Raw genomic sequence first — 20,671 nt, 5'->3', positions numbered from 1 at the left:
CAAGCCAAAGGAAATCCCAAAGAGCTATTCTGTTATGTGGCAAGTAAGAGGAAGAATGACTATGGAAGATTAACCTTAATGAGTGTGACGAGGTTACAGAAACAGATGAAATAGTTGAGTTACTAAGTGACCACTTTGCAAAGGTATTTCATCCAAGTGAGGTTACTGCTGTACCATATGTGACAGAGACTGATGTGGAAACAGAGGTGGATGATTTAAAGATTCTTAGGATATTGCAGAATCTTGAAGTAAATACAGCTGTGGGATTAGATAGGATATCAGTTCAGGTTTTGTGAGAATGTGCAAGGGAATTAACTATGCCTCTGACTAGGCTATTTAATTTAAGTTTCAGTTCTGGTATAGTTGCAAGAAAGTGGAAAGTGGATAAAATAATTCCCTAGCATAAGAGAGGTTCTAAGACTGCAGCAGCAAATTGTAGAACAATCAGTATATCAGGAGTGGTGATAAAAGTACTGAAAAAATTGGTCAAAAAAAAAAAGAGAATTCAAGAATGGGTGAATAAAAATATCATACTGTATGAGAGGCAACATGGCTTTGTGAAGGTTGATCATGTGTTAGTAATTTACTACCTTTTTATAATAGACTGACAGCTGAATCAGATAAAGGAAATGGCTACATGATTCTTCTGGAATTTGCAAAGGCATTTAACAGAATACCACATGGAATTCTATTATGCAGTTTAGAACAAATTGGGATTGGAATCTCAAAAATTTTAAGAGGCTTAAGAGCAGTATTTGGAGAGCGTTTAAAACAGTGGTACCAACAACTTCCTTAGAAATTTCATAAAAACCTAATTATTGGTCTGAGGGAGTGGCTGATACTATCTCAAAGAATATGCATAATTAAGATATATATATATATATATATATATATATATATATTCTTTGGCCAGTTTGTCAGTCTAAGGGTGTGAATAAAAAAGCCAAATGTCTGAGAAAAAAAATCCTTCCACCTCTGGTATGAGACTGGTTAACTCACCTTAATTTGAAAAGCCCTTGAAGGTTTTGTGTGTCCTAGTGGGATTTTAATCCACTAGGACACACAAAGGGTGTCCTAGTGGACCAAAGGGCATCATTACCAAATAAGCTCCTTAGAAACGTCAAGGCAGAAAATTGTAAATCACTTGTCGAAGAGTTTTCAGTTCTTAGAAAGTTGGGATGAAAACCAATATTGAAAATTCTTTTCCTTTCTTTTAGTATTACACGGTGATCAGCATTCATTTTCTAAATTATGGATTTTATAACTGTGTTATAACTAACTCTTTTTATTATCCCGACGTTTCGATCTTCATATCAAGATCATCATCTGGAGCATACACAAATATACAGGACAAGCTGAGTTACATTACAAACCGTAAGCCACAGAAACAGTGATTGATCACGTTATTCTACTGGCATGACCTCTAGTGAAAAAAAAAAAATAATCGAAAAAAAAAAGACCGAAATGTCGGGATAATAAAAAGAGTTAGTTATAACACAGTTGTAAAATCCATAATTTAGAAAATGAGTAATATTGAAAATTCATTTTCAAGACACTGCAACCTTTCCCATCATGCTAAGAATGATGCTAAAAATCAGCAAGAAAAAATTTCATGAATGGAAATGCAATACCAGAAGTCTAGGATATTGACTGATGGACCCTAGAGAGGTAGAGTCTTTAAAATATTCCTATTCTTTTTTTTAACTCAAACATGAAGGTTATTCATAGCTGAGGGTATTTTTTCAAACACAGTATAATCTTTAAAATCCTTGTGTACACATGGCAAAAACAATTTGTGTATTTTTTTATTATTTATGTATTTTCTTATTTATTTATCGTTTTTTTTTTTTTGCAATCCAGTGTCATCAACTGGAGTCCGCAGATGTGAAGCACTGAGGATATAAGAAAAGAATATGATTAAGTAGAGCTAATCATATTCTTTAAGTATGTTTAAAGTAGAGCTAATCTAAGACAGTATGGTACTTAAATGGTGAAACAAGTGTATGAAGGGAAATGACATCAAAGATAAAGACCAAAATATGAGTAGGTGGATGTTTCATATAATTAAAATGTACGAGCCAATGAAATCAGATACTTACAAATAATAAAGCAATCTGGAAGAACATGTTTGATCAGAAATTGTTAGCAGATTTTTAATGCTATTAGACTGTCTAGTATAATTATCTAATTATGTTTAGACATAACTGAACATTTTTTGTATAACTAAAGATGATGTTACCAAATAATTTTATTAATGCATTATATTATCATTACATTACATTGTGGAGTGAAATCCGCTGTTGCTACATACATTACCACTGTGGCTATATGTTATCATTAGCATTACATTACATGGTGGATTGAAATCCACTGTGGCCACATACTTTTGTGAATATCTATCCATATGCTGTATATAATAAAAAATAAAATAAACTATATGACACAGCTGAATAGTGAAAAAAAAAATGCATCTAAACAGTGATTACCTATCATTTTCACTGCAGAAAGTATTTCCACTTGGTTAGAAATTAAATTAATTTTTTTTAAAATTATATTCTTGTTTAATCCTTCTCCTAAGTATAAGCAAACAAAGTGTGCATGTGAAGTAGCTTCACACTAAGCTACATCTATACAGAAGTTGATGATTTTCACATCAGTTGACTTAGTATCCCATAACACAAAGCACACTTCCTTAGAGAAATGTATATTGCCATGTATTTATGGAAAAGGTCTCCTACATAACTGTCCAGATTAATTTCATGAAGTTACTTTATGCACAAATGTTGTTTGCTTACACTTGAGTAAAGCATTAAACAAGAATATAATTTCTTGGCAAATTTAATCCAGTTTACATTATTATTGTCATTATCCTATTGACAATTTTCCTCCAAATTTGTCTGTTATTTGCAGATAACAATATTGCCAGATCAATGTTAATAAGGCTGTGAGAAATGATAATATATCACCACATATTTTGAAGGAATGTGCCAGGGAACCGACATCTGCTTTGACATATTTGTTTGCATTGAGCCCACACACACACAGGAGATCGGTTAATCAACCTACCGTATGCTAGTATCATATATGGATAGTGTTGGGAAAGGAGAAACTTGTTTGCATTTGATTTAAAATGCCTGTATATTCTATTCCTTGGAGAACATATCAGGGGTAGACTGTTCCACAATACAGCAGTAGCAGGGATGAAGGAGGAGGAGAAGAAACTTGTTCTGTGGGTTTCGAGGTGTACAGTGAAGGGATGTTGGGCAGCAGCTGCAAGTGTTCCAATGGATTTAGTACTGAGTGGAGGGAATAGGTGATGATATTTCAGATGAACATTTGCTATGGAAATATTTATAGAATACACATATTGCAGAAACCAAACACCTGTGCAAAAAGTGGGAAGAGTGAGTTGCTAAGAGATAGATTATTAATCAATCTAAATTTCCTCCTCTGTATCGAGGCATTTTGAGGGAGCTCTTAGGGAGCAGAATTCAAATGTGATAGCAATATTCAATAGCTGAGCATATTTGTGATTTGTATAAGGTTAACAGCTGGGGGCGAAGTAACATCTTGAACGACAGAGAAATCCTAGTTTTTTTGGAGCTGATGATGCAATGGTTGTGATGTGTTTATGCCAGGAGAGGCTTGATGTCAAGTTAATTCCTAGAAGAGAAATCTCAAATTGCCTGGAAATTTGAGTACTGTCAAAAATAATACTGGGAATTTTCTCCCAGAAAGAGAAATAAGAAGAACTGGGTTTTACTAGCACTGAAACTGACATGGTTATCTGAACCCCATTGGAGGATGGTTTGGATATCAGAATTGACGGCAGTAGTGGTTCGTGTTCTGTAGGTAGAGGTGAGTTGTGTAGAGTAAAGCATATCAAATAAAAGGGAGGAGTGCAGTGTGCTGTCATATGCAAAAGTGAGTATTGGGTTGGACGTCAACTGAAGTAGGTCATTGATATATAGAAGGAAGAGAGTTGGTGAGAGAACAGAACCTTGTGGAACCAACCCAGCATTAGTTGAATGGTGAGAGTATAAGGAACCATCCATCATCACACACACACACAGTGTGCATCCAGACAGACAGCTGACAATCCAACTGCAGAAGTCCTGAGACAGACCAAATGATGGGAGTTTTGTTTAGTATGCCTTTGTGTCAGATCCAGTCAAAGGCTCTGAAGATATTGTGCAACAACTTGAGATTCACTTAACGTCTCCATGGCATTTGTCTAGAGATGGGTGATATATGTGAATAGATCTCCTGTTGATTGCAGTAACAGAATCCATACTGATGGTTGTTTATTAGCTGGGTGCTTTCAAGGTAGTGCAGGAGTTGGGAATTGATGGTTCTCTTCATCACCTTAGATAGGACTGAGGTGAGTGAGATAGAGAAGTAATCTGCCAGCAGTGATTTGTCACTCCCTTCTTGGGAATGGGTTGAATAGAGGCCAATTTCCAAACTGTGGGATAGATACCAGTGGAGTAAGAGAGTATATACTGGCAACATAGAATAGGAGTCAGTTCTGGTGCACAAACTTCAGGACAATTGGAGGAATGCCATCAGGGCCATAAGACTTTTTTGTGTCTAATATGGAGAATATTTTTCTGATCTCTTTCTAGCCAAAGAATATTGGGGCCATCTGGAATGGTTGGGGAGCATTTACCATTGTCAATTATGTGTCAATTGACACATAACTGACAATGTTATGTGTCAGTTATGTGTCACTGGAAGCAAAGTGTGGACAGGAGATTGGCTTTTTCTGTGGGTAATGATGAAATAAAGCTATCTTGGTATGATGGGGAGGGGGGGGGGGTAGTACTGGGCAAAAGTTATGACAAATTGCTTTGGCAAGAAACCAAACAGCTTGGCTACCATTTAGATAGGCTGCAAGTTTCCTGCTTCTTGCTCTTTCAAACTCTGTTTTAGAAGCATTGATAATTTTCTTGCAGCTATTTTAGGCTTGAGTATGAGCACTAAATGAGGATGGAGTTCTTGATGTAAGCCATCTGTGATATGTTTGATTTTTTATTTGTACAGCTTTGGCACATCTTCTGAAGAACCAGGGTTTAGTTGGGGGGGGGGGGGGGGAGAAAGGGGGGGGGGGCAGTTCAGAGTAGTGTGGGGAATGTACATTTCCATGCCAGTAAGGATTACTTCAGTGATATGTTTGGTGCATGTGTTTGGGTTGGAAGACCCAATCAATAGTCCAACGGGAATGAGGCAAAGGGGGTCATGGAGGCTATCCCACCTGGCACTGTCATTATGCCAAACTATTCTTGTATGGGAATAGCTATGTAAGCATTGTTGCATTGGGGAGAAGATGAGCACTAGATTCTGGTAGAAATTACTTAGCTGGGGGTGAGATCTAGGGTATTTGGGAAGTGGTTTGGGTTATCTGGTATTCTGGTTGGCATGTGAACAATTTGTGTAAGGTCCTTGGTGATGGCAAATGTTTCAGCATCTCTGCCTGCTAGACTAGATCTGTACATTGGAGTAGGATTGGAGAAAGACAATTTTTAAAGAGAGGAAATTAAAGAGTGGTTGGTGGTATTAGGGGAGTGATAGAGACAACAAATGAATTTGACTGAGTGGGGAAAGGAGATCTTCAATCAAAGAAGGTCAGTGTTGGGCAATTCTAGTTTGAGCGATCTTTGGCAAGGTATATATCAGAGCAGATATGTGGGCAGATGCCACTCTTGGGTCAAAAGGAGTTAGAGTGTGTAGTTTGGAAAGTTGAGATGAAAGTCCTGGGGAGGAGATGAAATTTGAGTTTCTGGCAAAAAAAAGCAGATGGGGTTTGGTAGACTGAAGATAGTACTGGAAACTATTGAGGTTGGAGTCAAGGCTATGGATGTTAGTGAAGGGGATATGCAAAGCTCTATGGGATGTATGTTTGACTGCAAGAGTCTTGCACATTTCCTATGCAATACTTGCATATTGGTCTCCATGGTGGTTACTAGTGGTGTCACTTGATTTCTGCACTAATTTAACTTATTTTTAGTTGATGACCCAACTGTTGTCTCCACTTTGGCGTTTTTCTTCAAGTTGTTTTCGAAGTTGATGTCCTTGTTCTCCCTAAGTGAATGTTAGGTCAGGTCAAGCACGTATGCATGATTGGGGAAAGTGTCCTTGAACTTGTTATTAATCTGTTAATAGTTTAGATGTGCTTGCTGGCATGCCACAAGTCACTTTCACGAGGTATAGAAAGTTTGTTCCATCCTTTCTTTTATTTACAGATCCGAAACAATAGCACCTGACGATTACGTGAATGGCAAATCACTAAAAGTTGATGAATGTCAACTTTTATTGATTTGACACTTTCCATCAGAGAGTTCAAAATAAGGGTGTTGAATTTCTTGTTTCTGGCCTTGATTGAGTCGTGTACCATTGATGTAATTAGGTCGCAGAATTCATTGGCGGGAAATTGCATTTGGGTTGCGGTGCTAATCAAGTAGTTCAAGCTTAGCTTCTAGCATTCGATTTTGGAGCAGAAAGTTTTGTTCATAGTGTTAAGGTACTGGTCAAGGTTTTCGACTCGTTTACCTAAGTTTAGAAGCTGCTTTACAAGAAGGGAGGCACAGTGAACAGAATAATGTTGAATTATTAGAATTATTATCAACTTGTTAAAGTTGATAATAATTTGTGTGCTGATTTGTCTATTTTTGAGAAGGATGCATGTATATAGAAATCACACAATATACCCTTTTTCTTATCAGTAACATCAATTTTATAGTTGTGGCACTTTATATTATCATAAGGTTTGTCAGTGGTCAATGGTGCTCTGCTGGTAAGATACAAGGTGCTCTTCTGTCATTTGCCTTTGTTGTCGCCATCTTTGCTTTGCATGGTAAGTATAGTTGCTACTTACATGTGACTGATTTTTAATTGAAAAGATAACTGACTTCATGCACTATAAGTACTTACAGGTTGTGCAGAAGTAACTAACTCTTCAGTACTCACTGTTATGATTTCCATTCATTAAGTGAAAAATACTTATAACTATAAAATTGGGAGGTACAAGTTTAGAGTATCTTATTCACAGGCACTACCTGTCATGCGAGTTTACTATGAATCTTACATTGGGTCAAGTTCCAAAGGATGAAAGGAAGGCAAAATTGTGATGTTTCATAAGGGAGGTGACAGAACTTAAGCATCAAATTATAGGCCTATCTGTACATCAGTTGCTGTTTAAAGTGTTATAGAGGCTGGTAAGAACCAGGATTCAGAATTAGGTGGACAACAGTCGTATTATCTTTGTGGATAGCATGAATTTGCTAAAGGGAGGTCATGTTTTAGATCTGCTCACTTATTACAATAAGGTGGTGGCTTCATTGGACAAAGCAGGTGGATACAGAGTACTATACTTAGATTTTGAAAAGGCTTTTGATAAATTACTTACTACATGTTAAGTTGATAGTCAAATCAGAGTGGATGGGGTAGGATATTAGACTAGTGCATTGGATTGGAGATTGGCTATCTGATAAGTATCACAAATTGTGTAAGGAGAAGCAAGTGATTTTCCTTTTAAGTCACTAGTGGTCTGTTTTAGGGACACTACTGTTTAACCTCTATGTTAATGTTAATGGGGAAGATTTGGATGGGAATATTCAGTTGTTTGCAGAAGAAGCAAAAAGTTGGGATGAACTATGAGGAGTAGAGCAGATATTTGGACTTACAAGAAGACTTGAATAGACTGAATGATTGGGCACAGGAGTGGGGATACAAGTTCAATGTTGCAAAATGTAAGGTTTTAAAATTTGGGAAACAAAGATGGGATGTAGAATTTAAGCTTGGTGGGGATATATTGTTGGAGGTGGAGTAAATAAGAGATCTTGGGGCATGGATAAGGATCTAAAATTTAGAGCACACATTGCCAAAATTGTGAGAACAACACAACAAATTTTCTGAATGATGCAAGGACACCGACTTGTAGAAGGAAGGAGATTCTTGTTCCATTATATAAGGCCTTGATTAAGCCACATATGGATTACTGTGCACAGATTTGGTTACCTTGTTTTCAAAAGGATGAAGAGATGTTTGAAAGGGTCCAGAGGTGATTGACTAAGGTAGTTCTTGATCTCTGGAATGTTGAATATGAAGAAAGGTTGAGAAGATACAATTTACAGAGTCTAGCGGATAGGAGGAAGGTGGATATGATAGAGATGTACAAGTTGGTAAGGTGTTGTTATAGGATGAACGTTGAAGAGGCTTTCATAAAATGGCTGGAGATTGGGGAGAACAAGACATTGTCCCTGGAAGCTGTATAACGAGTGTGTGAGCAAGAGAGTAAGAAGCAGGCTTTTTTTTGCATGGAGAGTCATGAATGATTGAAATGCCTTTCCTGAGAGTGTGGTGTCTGCAGAGAATTTGGGTGTATTTAAGGCAAGGTATGATGAGCTGTGTTTATGACAAAAGGACCTCCTAGATGAGTCTTTGAATCCATGGAGTCTTAGGATAATAATAATATTTCAGTCTTCTAAGGCAATTCTAACTGCATCAATCCACATGGATCTTGGTCTTCCCTTGAGCTATTTTCAGCCATCTTGGAATCAACACCTGCATTGCTAATCTTCCTCTCTCTCTCATTCTATTTAAGAGATCATACCACCTGAAATTAGCTCTACTTACACATTCATGAATACTAACAATGTCTTCATTTTTAATATGATTCTGTCACTGATGCCATCTGTTCATCCCCTGATACACTCGATTTTCTCAGAAATCTTACCTTTGTAATCAGAGTTTTTGATCAAGTGTTTTATGTCTAATCCAGCTATCATATCGATAAGATAAAATGGTTTGAACACCGTCTTGAAATAGATAACAGAATAAATAAATCTATTCTATTATCTATTTCCAAATTTAAATCAACATCATCAAAAATTGCACCTAAATACCTATATGTTTTACTTGTTCAATAGATTCTGCACATTCAGAATGCATTTGAAATTTTCCATATTCCTACCCATTTTCTTTTATACCTCTATACTTGCATTTCTGGTCGAATATCATCATCTCCAAGCTGCCTTCTTACATTTTAGGTTTTTGATGGCTTTTTTCTACTTCAAGTATTGATATGTATGCCTGATTGCATCCCCTTGAATATTTTCTACCACTGTTCTGTCACTTCTTGTTTCATTTGACAGTCTTTCAAAAGAGTTAATCCAAATATTATTATTATTAAGAGAGACCTCCAGGGAGTCAGAGACTCATCGAGGGAGGCCACATACTACACACACACACACACACACACACACCAGCTATCATACTTATTCTTGAATTCATTCACACTGCTTGCACTCATAACATCCAATGGCAATTCATTCCAATCATGCACCACCCTCTGAGAGAAAAATCTAGCCTTTACACGCTTCTTGGCAGCCTTCATTCTCAGCTTCCAAGGATACCCTCTCGTCCTTTCCCCACCCTCCATAAATTGAAAAATCCCATCAACTGAAATCCTGTATGACTCTTACAGCAGTTAAGTCTCAATCGTATTACCCTTCTTTCTCCTGTTTGCTAGTGTCTGCAATCTACAAATTCTCAACCTGTCTTCATAATCAGTATTCCACAATCCTGATATCATTTTTAACACTCACCTTTGTACTCTCTCCAATATATCAGAATCACATCAGAAACCAGGAGACCAGACCTGCACACAATAGTCCAAGTGAGGTCTTATCAAGGCCTTGTAAAGAGGCAAAATAACATCCTTATCTTTATGTGAACGTTCGTTTGAGCATTGCAATTATCTTTTGAGTTGTATTTGCAATCTTTGCCACATGGCCCCCCTGAACTTCAACTTCCTATCTATTAACACTCCAAGAGCCCTAGCCTCATCAGTTTCTTCTAGTCTATTCCCACCAATATAATACGACATTGGATAGGTAATTATGCTGAAGCGAATGACTTTACATTTACTGACATTGAACTGACACCCATTTTCCCATTCCCACAATTCCAGCTTATTCAAATCATTCTGCAAGGATTGCATATCAGCAGCATTCATGATTACCCTGCCTATCTTTGCATCATCAGCAAATAACTGTATGTCGCTTGTCAAATCCTTCCCAATATGATTAATGTACAGATTGAATAACAGTGGACCAAGCACTGATCCTTGTGGTACACCACTCATTACCTTAAACCTTGCAGACTCAGATCCCCTGTATACCACTTTTTGATATCTGTCAGTCAGCCATTCTCTTATCCATGCTAATGTTGTATAACCAAACCCATTTTCAGTTTGAGTGTTCAGCTGAATGATCAATTCAGCTGAACACTCTTTTAGCACAGATGCTGATATTCCATCAGTCCCTATTGCTGAATTCTTATTCAGTTTGTGCAACAGCTCTAATACCTTGGCCTCACACACCTGCATTTCTTCATCTAGTGAAGAGGTAACAGTGAGCTCAATGTTGCATTCACTAGGTTGATAGCTTTTAACGAAATGGGCACTCATTAACTGAACAACCTCTTCTGCATCTGTAACCCTCACTCCATCTGGATTTAGAAGAGTTATTCTTTCATATTCATTCTTTCTTTTACTTGCAGTGTATCGATAGAATTCTTGTGGATTGTCTTTAGTACGCAGAGCCAGTTTCTTTTCATAATCAGACTTTGCTTTCCGCACAACAGTTGTGACTATTCTAGCCTTCTGCTTATAACGTTCATAACGGACATCATCCTTATGCAAATGGTATTCCTTCCACATCGTCCTTTTCTTACGAATCTCTTGCTTAATAAGATTACACATCCATTTGACTCCTACTCTATTTATTCATCGAACTCTCGGGACACATTCGGATATCGCGTCATTTAAACATTGTTTAAATGTTTCCCATACACTGTCGATATCCTTTCCATCCAGCAACTGATCCCATTCCACTAAACTCGGTATACTCCTCAGTTGGTCATAATTTCCTGCTTTGTAGTTCAATATGTAACCTTTTCTGAATGGAACATTCATAACTTAGTCACTTCCCAAGTGAGTACCGCATGATCACTGTCACCAACTCAATCATGCACTCTTTGACCTCGAGTTCCTTCTGTCACATGCTGCTTGAGGAAGTTGTCCTGCAACAGCTCAATAAATGCATTTTCATTCTTCTCATGAGATTTTACTGCTACCCAATCAATATTTGTATAATTAAAGTCTCCCATTATGATTACTCTTTTCGTGCTCACCTTTTCTATTTGCTCATTCATTTCTTCATCACCAGTAACCGATCCACCAGGTCTGTAACAACACCCCCACTGTGTAATTTGTCTTATTAGATTCCATCTCACACCAGATGGCTTCAAACTCACTGCCACGAGAAATACTGTTAGTGGTATTACTACATTCATAGGTTTCAACTCTAACTGGATTTAAGTCATCCAATATCATTAGCAGCACGCCCCCTCCTCTCCTATCCACCCTATCTTTCCTAAAAACTGTACCCATGACACTCGATATCAATTAATAGGTCTGATTCTGATAGTCAGGTCTCACTAATTCCTGCAATCTGAGGTAGCAACATATTGACTAAGGCAACAAACTCTACCCCTTTGTTTCTGATACTCCTAGCATTCATGTACAGACATAATAATCTACCTTCATGTTCTTTGGTCTGTTTGCAGTCTGCCTGACCCAATTGGACAACTTGCAGATCACTATTCTTCTCTAATGGTTTACACATGTAGACATCTTTGCACACGACTGGTCCGAACCGGACAAATACAAACCCGAAATCGTTCTCACCTCGGCAACATTCCCATGATAAAGCTCATTCCTGTCATTAAAGTTATATACCATTTTCACTCTTACACTCATATTCACATCATTACTCCCTTTATAATTTAGTTTCCCTGACTCTCTGTGTTAGGTCTCATACCAGTTATTAGTTTTTCCAGACTCCTGATACCAAACACATTCAGGTGTAGGCCATCCCTCTTATACAAATCCAATCTTCCCTTAAACTCACTCCACACATCCAAAAACTCAATCCATTCCTTCTACATAGCTTACACATTGAATCGTTTGCCATCATAGCCCTTCTTTTTGATTCATTTTTGTCATAGGATATAAAGGATATAAATTTTATATAGGATATAAAATATCTAGGATATTTTTATCTTTAGTTTTTACATCACCTTATTCATTCAATGATCACCATTCACAAGTAATTTTTTCAAGTGATAATGATAAGTCAATGATATCTGATGTAGTCACACTAGACGGTTTAATTTTTAGTATGTGGATGTGAAAAATAAGCATCTCAGGCCAGTACAAAACATGAGAAATGTAAATAAAGGACTGCCATATAAATATAATTTTGCATACCTTTTAACTGTTTGTTATAACACAAACACATACCATTCCAGAAAAATTTATGTTTATTCCAGAATAAAATGCATGAATGCAGTTTATTCACCAACAATGACAACTCAATGACTCTGAACTCTATGATGACAGTATTAGAAGAATGACTGTTTCTTTTCTTTAGGCAAAGAGAACTAGCAATTGTTAATGAAACACAATGGTTGACAACTGTCTGAAGAAGCTAAAGAAGATAACATTTTATTTTCTTGAGATATCTTTTGTATTTTTACCAGTATGACTATATAAGGTCTTCCAATCTATATTTGAATTTCAATTTTCTTGGAGCTCAAGTCAGTCATGTCCATTTCATATGCCAGGTGTGTGTGTGTGTGTGTGTGTGTCATTCATTAGCACTGTTATGTTAAGAGGAGAGTCTGCACCATACTACTTTCCTCTTCATTCTCAGTCATTCAGAACAGATTCATAAGTTCATCCAGGTTATTCTCTATCAATTTATTATCAAAACAGCAGCATAAAATACATCAGATATAACAGCTCTTTAATGGAATTTACATTCCTAAAGCAGCAGTATGTTATGAGGAGATGAACATCATATCCAATATCTGAGTAGGAAGAATTTTGTCAGGTAATGTGTGTGTGTGTGTGTGTGTGTGTGTGTGTGTGTGTGTGTGTGTGTGTGTGTGTGTGTGTGTGTGTGTGTGTGTGTGTGTGTGATTTCAAATCATTTGCACAAGAGAAAATTACAGTTAATCAAAACCACACTGTAGCTGATAAAAATAGCATAAAAATATTAAGGATCTTGACATAAAATTATGGCTGTGTGACAAGGAATTTCTTGTGCACTTAATATATTAATATCAGTTTTGAGTTAAAAATTTTAAAAGATGTTTACCTCTCCCTTTTCTACCACAGCCCATGCAACTTGGTAACCTTCTATTCCTTTAAACGGAACTTCATGCGTTAGCAGTTCCCAGAGAACAACACCATAAGACCAAACATCACATAGTTCTGATACAGGAAGGCACTGAATAACCTGGAAAAAAAAAAAAATTGATTTTAATTAAATTGCATAATACACATGCTGGAGAATTAAATCTTACATATGGGGGCAAGAATTCAAAAGTGGAATGAAAGCTGAAGCTGCTTCAAGATACACTAGCAAGAATGATTTCTTCATTCAAAGCAAGTGTCTAGATAAGAAAATTGAAAAGCAATCATCCAACCAGGGAAAGTAAGAAAGATAAAAAAGAAAGAAAGAACTGAAATTATGTACACCATTTTAATTGGTGCTGTTATTGTGCCAAACAACATCAAATTATGAGGTTGCAAAGGGCTGTACAAGATACACTTTCAAGGAGGAAAAATTCAATACCAAATTATGATCCGAATTACATATAGGAGAAATTGCATCAACGAGTTATCAATAGTTAAGGTAGAATGTTGAGGAAAAGGTCAAAGATACTGGAAGAGATAGGTAGGATTATTAGGAATTCTGATTGACAGATAATTAGCTGACAACAAATATTTTTTTATCAGCTGAATCAATAGTTGTGGTTACTTGATATTATAGAAGACAACTAAGGCCTTAAATGTATGTTCTTCAGTGTGATGCTGTAAGGAGTAAAATCCTAGTTTTGGAGAATAAAACACTTATTGTCTCTGTATGAAATAAACTAAATTAATATTTAGCTGAAAGGTCTAAATATTATTAGAGATTACTCAGAATGAATGAGAGTTGTACACATTATTTAATTAGAACTAAAGAAGATTTAGCATGGGGGAGAGGGAATCTGAGTGGTTTACTAAGTTTGGCATTTCTTGCACTCACTTGCTGATATGCTATCAGATCTGATTAGATACTTTCAAATTATCATGTAATATGAATGGTTAGTTGCTATTCAGGTCATCCACAGATGCCGTATGGTCTCTCTGATGCTCGGTAATGTGTCACACCAGGCCTCTCCATATAGGCCTGTTGTTAGTAAACCACTTAGTGGTTTACTAAGATTGGAATTCAGAATAAAGTAAGGAAATTTTAAGTCAAGGAAAATTCCATATCCTGAGAGAATGAAAAGATGCGCAGATTCCAACTCTGGAAATTAAGAGGAGAGAGAGGGAGAAAAGTTGACAGATAGTTGGTGAGACTTCCAAGGTTTGGGTTACGTTAAGATGAGTATGGTTTGGAGAAATGAAGACAGAAATTAATTTTCATTGGGTTGGAATTTTGGTCACAGATTCTGATTAAGAGATTTGCAATTTTGCACAGATTTTTTTTCTTTTTTTCTGCAGAATATCTGGTAGTGTTTCCTTTCAATAATCATTTTTATTTAGAGAAACTCTGAATGCTGGTAATAAGAAACTGCTTCCTCGAGGGTAATGAATTAAATTTAATGGGTAAACCAGTTGAAATAGCGCTCCCACCTAATGCAAAATAATTATGTTCTGTCCAGTATGCTGGCTGACTGAGAAATCCAATGGCCTCCACAAATTGAGGAGGCATTGGATTTCTTCATCTCAACCACAAAGGATATTACTTTCAAATCCTAAGGCAGAGAGAACTAGAAATGAAGCACATTTTAACCAGTTTCATGATTTTCATTATGCTGGTGAAGAAAATCATTACTATCTAGAGGATTAGCTGATATTTCCACTAATCAGGAAGATATGCTTCTGTAAAAAAATTAAATTTTTGTATGATGAAACAGTGGCTGTGAGTCACTTTTATGGGAGGTATAGCACGATCTTAGTCCCCCCCCCAAAAAAAAAAAATTTTATCCAGGCTCAGAACCGGCATAGCTGATGAATCAGGCCTATGGCTGGGTCAGTATTCCTGACTGTAATACGCGTGTGTTCATGGGGCCAGTTTGCCTGCTTGCAGGATGAAAATCCCAGATAAACTAGCAGAAAAACCTTGCTGTCCACACCCAAGATCGGCTAAGGCTATGGCTGAAGATCCTTAAGCTCCTCAAGTCGTCGAAAGGAATTGAACCTAGGACACTCCCTCCCCAGGCAGGAGTGTCCTAGGTTCAACAGAGATACCAATTAATCCTTTGGTGAAAATAAGTCATCGCATGAGTGCAACATGAGTGTAAAGTTGACAACTGGCTCACTGTCAGTTTTGTACTCTCACTTCTTTGTACATCACTTATTTTACTTTTTTTTTCTTTAATTTACACGTGAACTGAAATGCAAAGATATAACAGCGATGTCTTTAATGCTACATTCAACAATTACTTACTTTTAAAGTGAAATAAACTGATCAAACAAGAGCCAATCTCAAATAAATCACTTTATTTGATATAAACTGACTTGTTTTGCTGCCCTCTGAACTAGAAGCACCTTTTATAAGGTAAGCCAATATACACAAAAAATGTAATAATATTAAGTTTGATGAAAATATAGTTATATACTGTTTACATGTAAAATGTGATTAGAGATTACCAAACTAATGTAATATGGGCTCCCATTCAGGCTTCTGGTTTCTGTGCAGGTTACTGTGTCAACAAATGGCTTTTCTGGATTCCTTGAAGAAACTGGAGGGGGAGAGAGAGATTTATTGTCTACATAAGTATGGAAACTACGTCAACAACATGCACTGTTTATTTATTTATTCATTTTCATTCTCTCATAAACTAGTACAAGAAAACTTCAGGCCTTTTAAGCTCTCTTTAAAGAAGGTTGGAAAGATGACCACCATGATAACATAGCTCATATATGGCAAAGAAATGAGGAAATTAGTACACATTTCTTGAGACAAGTAAGAAATGAACTGCTATGTTAGAGATACTAACTTCCTGTCTGATGGCATCAAAGACTTCAGTGAACTTATTTATTTTATGATAGCTGCCTGAATAGCAGTAATGAAAAAATGGGTTTTCCTCAACACACTATCAGGTTGATAGCCAGCTTGTACAGGGAGCAAGAAGCCATAGTAAGAACAGGTGTTGGATTGACTGATTGGCTTTAGGTTAGAAAAGAAGTTACGCAAGGATGTTTACTTTCTCCTCACTTGTTTAGTATATATGCAGAGGACATCACGAGTGAAGCACTGGATAAGCTCAAGACAGGAATTAGGATAGGAGGCAGAGTAATCAATAATCTGAGGTAAGCTGATGATAAAGTACTCCTTTGTAATGACAAGGAAGAACTAGGACAAATTCTTGACAATATTAAAAAGATCAGTAATAACAGAGCACTTCAACTCAATCCTAGCAAGACAAAGATTATGGTTCTCAAAGGAAATACAAACATGGAAGCTCTTGAGAAACAAGTATACCTTAATGGAGAAAGAACTAAAGAAGTCAGCAAGTTTGAGTACCTGGGATCCATTATTAATGTGAAGAATTGCTGTTTTCAGAAGACGTCAGAAGAAAATTAGGAATGCCTAAAACAACACTCAGAGACTTGTCTAAAATCTGGATCTATTTCCATGGGAACAAAGTTCAGGATTTTGGTTTTTCCATTGGAACCTAAAGAAGTCAGATGAGAAAAGGATAGCTACTTTTTAGATGTGGTGTTACTGAAGGCTGTTGAGGATGTCATATACTGAAAGGCATACAAATGGATGGATGTTGGAAAAGATCAGTAAAACTTTAAGGCTTCTTAAGGATATTGACAGAAGAAGATCAAAATATTTTGGACACAATGAAAGGATGGAAAGAGGACTTCTCAAAACAGTAATAAAAGGTAAAGTCATTGGAAAAAGAGGAAGGGGGAAGACAGTCAATGAGATGGATGGATGGATGATGTGTGTGTGTGTAGAGTGACTGATCTTCAGAGAGTTGAAGCCTCCAGAAAAGTATAACATGATGTGTCACAACAGGCCTACATGGAGAGGCCTGGTGTGATACATCACCGAGCATCGGAGTGACCATACGGCATCTGTGGATGCCATGAACATATGGATGACCTGAATAGCAACCAACCATTCATATTACATGATAATTTGAAAGTATCTAATCAGATCTCATAGCATATCAGCAAGTGAGTGCAAGAAATGCCAGTTGTTTGGAAAGTTGAATGAAGTAACTAATATTAACAATGTAAAATAAGACAGTTAAAGAGGCTGAAGAGAATCTAGCAGACATGAATGATATTGTATGAAATATGAATGAAATTATGAAAGAAGTGGCTGAAAGTCATGTGAATGATCAGGTAACAGTGAGGAAAGAAATAGCATGCTTATGTGAAGTCTTTCACAGGACAAAACGCAAGCTTGAGCAATTGGAGAAATGACTGACATGCAGTACAGCAGGAAAGAAAAATGAAGTGAATGAGATAAATATAAAAGTGCAAGATGTCAGGATTAAGGTATTGTATAGATATCTGATGATAAGAGGTGTACTTAATGAGAAAGTGACAAAAGCATGTTTCCTAGGCATGAAGTTCAAGGATGTTAATTGATGCTGTTAGTTTGCAGAGGAGAGAAATGAAAGAATTGATTGTTTTGGTAGGCCCAAATGATTTGAAAGGTGAGAAATATGTAATGACAGAGTATAGTAAAGAATTGTTGAAAGTGAAAATGCAGACTTAAAAAGTAAAGATAAGTCTATTGCCTCAGTATGACAGGAGAGAATTCCAAGAGAAGTGCCTTGATTGCTAATGAGTCAACGAGAAGATTGTGCAAAACGAATGGTGTGCAGATATAGAGTGAATATGACAGGCAAAAGGAGTCTGATGCCTGATAGACTGTATTTCATGGGATGAGATGTTTAAAGATTGTTCAGTGAGAGGAAGAAAGGAAGTTAAGTGTAAATTCAGGGAAATTAGAAGTATTAGAGGGGATGTAATTAAGCAAGTGTTTATCCACCACTGAGAAATGAATGCGAGTAGAGAAACGATAATGAATAGTAGGGTGCAGTTTCCAGGTATCAATTCTGAACGGGTTTGTAATGACATTATCCAAGGGTAACTGCAGATCCAAGGGGATGTTGAAATGCATGCACATGAATACCAGACTTATCAGAAGCAAAGGAGAGGAGATTTTGGCATTGGTCAGCTCAACTTGGCCCAAAATTATTGCATCAGAGAGCCCTGGATGACAGAAAATGATGTAGTTACAGGGAGAGAATGTAACGAATATTGTAATTTCAGAGAGGATAGGACAGAAGGAGGATATTACTAATGATAGATGAAGAACTTCAACCAACAAAATCAGAAATTAAGCAGGATTTTAGATCTCAGAGAGATTTTCATTTAAGGCTATCTGATGTGAGATAGAGGCCAACAGGCCAAAATAAATTGCTAGTTGCTGCTATAGACCTGGGAGTTCAAGATGGTGTAAATGCCATGCATCAGCAAATTATCACAATGAATGCTGGCTGAATGATTATGGGAAACATCAACTACGGGAATATAGATTGGTAGGAGGGAAGGGCACGTGTCAAAATTTCCATTTTGCCACGTGCCCTTTATACAGTTATTAAGGAATAATTACCAGAAACTGGGAAAATAACCATGCAGTCTTGTTCTGAGAGGTTACTCAGCATGTGGAATTCTCAGTAAAGAAAGGATTTATGTGGATCTACAAAGCTGGTGATTATGACAAACTTAAGTGGCAACCTAGAGCAGTGCCATGGCATAAGAACTATAAGGAAAGAATGTGCAGTTGTGCATGGAAAGTGTCAGGGATTGTTTGCGATAGTATCATATCCAGGGTTAGAAGGATAAACTGAATGGAAGATAGGTGGATGAGTAGTGATATAAAGCAGGAGCTGCTAATAAAACATTGTGGAGGAATTATAAATAAAAAAGTGATCAGCATGCTCATGAGCAATTGATAGGATAGGTAAAAAGAGTGACTAATATAGTAAAGAAGGCTAAATCCAATTATGAAAGAAAATTGGAAAAATAGACCAAAGTCAGTCCAAAAGAGTTTTTTCACTATGTGGCAAGTTAGTCAAAGAATGATAATGGAAGGATAGCTTCATTCAGTGCTGAGAGTGACAGAAGCAGAAGAAATAGTTAAGTTACAGAGCAATCAATTTGCAAGGGAGTACCATTCAGGTGGAGACTTCACAGTTAAATATGTAACAGAGGCTGCTGTGAGAATTGAGATAAACGAACTGGAGGTGCTCAGCATATTGAAAATATCAATGTAAACACAGTAGCTAGACCAGATGGTATGTCGACTTGTGTGCTATGAGAATATGCATGAGAACCAGTAGTGCCTTTGATGATGTTGTTTAATCTAAGTCTCAGCTCTGGCAAGATTCCAAAAGCAGTGGAAAAAGAGTGAGTAGTTCTCGTATAATGGGAGTTCCGTGAGAGAAGTCACAAGTTACACATCAGTTGGTATTTAAAGGGGTGAACAAAAGGACTTATACATGTCTGATTGACTGTATTTGAATGATTTTGAAATTAGTGTGGAGAAAGTGATGCTGAGTGAAAGGTTGGAAGTGCAAATTCAGGGAAACTAAAAGTATTAGTGGGGGTTGCAATCAAGCATGTCGATGTGAATACAACAAAAGGTAAAATTCAGGAATGGGTGGATAGGAATATGATATTCTATGGTTGACAGTTGATGTTAGGTCTTTCTTAGTAATTTATTCACATTTTATAATAAAGTAACAGCAAAATTAGATAAAATAAGTGGTTACACCATGATACTGCTAGACCTTGCAAAGGTATTTGAAAGAATACCACATGGAAAACTATTACCAAAGTTAGAGCAAATGGGAATGAATATGAAGCTAGCATGGATGGGGGACAGCTGACAGACACACACCAGAGAGTATCATATGGTAGAATCTAGGGAAATGAGGGTGACTAGTAGAATGCCTCAGGGCTCTGTACTAGGGCCACTACTCTAATTTGTAGATTAATGAGATAGGGAATGATTTAAGGGGGGAGACATTCTTCAGCTGTTTGCTAATAAAGTAAAACTGGAAAAGACAACAGTTTGGTGGTGATGCTGGACAGAGATTTGAAGTTCAGAGGATATGTCGCAAAATGTTCAAAGGATTACTTGAATGTTAAAGAAACAGTGATGAATAAAGATAAGGAGGTTATTATCCCAATTTATAGGGCTATGATTTGGCCACATCTTGATTACTGTGCACAGATTTCTTCCCCTGGATTTCCTGGGGATGAGGATGTGGTGAATGATTTGAACGGATTGCCAGAGGCAGCTGTAAGTGCCCCCAACAGTGAATAAGTTTTAGGAGAGATATGCTAGTTATTGTGTGAATAATGGTTACCATGGATCTCCTGCAATGAGTCTGATTCCACAGAGATACCTGTATAATAATAAAAATAATATCAGATTTAAACTACTACAATAAATATCTTTATGTTATTAAAAACAACAAATGGCATATATGCAAGGTGCATCATATAGAT

At 36.8% G+C, this 20,671-nt stretch overlaps 1 protein-coding gene across 2 annotated transcripts in view; it reads right to left on the bottom strand.

Annotated features, from left to right (window-relative positions):
• LOC150105457 (mitogen-activated protein kinase kinase kinase 20-like) overlaps nucleotides 1–20,671 on the bottom strand; it is a 346,847-nt gene that overhangs the window by 192,196 nt on the left and 133,980 nt on the right. For both annotated transcript variants that reach the window (XM_090394158.1, XM_090394159.1), the window contains exon 8: nucleotides 13,224–13,364. In XM_090394158.1, coding sequence (XP_090250284.1) covers nucleotides 13,224–13,364 — 141 coding nt within the window. The remainder of the gene's footprint in view (nucleotides 1–13,223; nucleotides 13,365–20,671) is intronic.

Source organism: Typopeltis vanoorti, chromosome 6 (assembly GCF_054136105.1).
Source record: "Typopeltis vanoorti isolate ZY-2024b chromosome 6, IOZ_Tvanoo_1.0, whole genome shotgun sequence".
NCBI lineage: Eukaryota > Metazoa > Arthropoda > Arachnida > Uropygi > Thelyphonidae > Typopeltis > Typopeltis vanoorti.
Note: the sequence above shows the minus strand (reverse complement) of the source record. Positions and strands in the feature narration are given on the sequence as shown.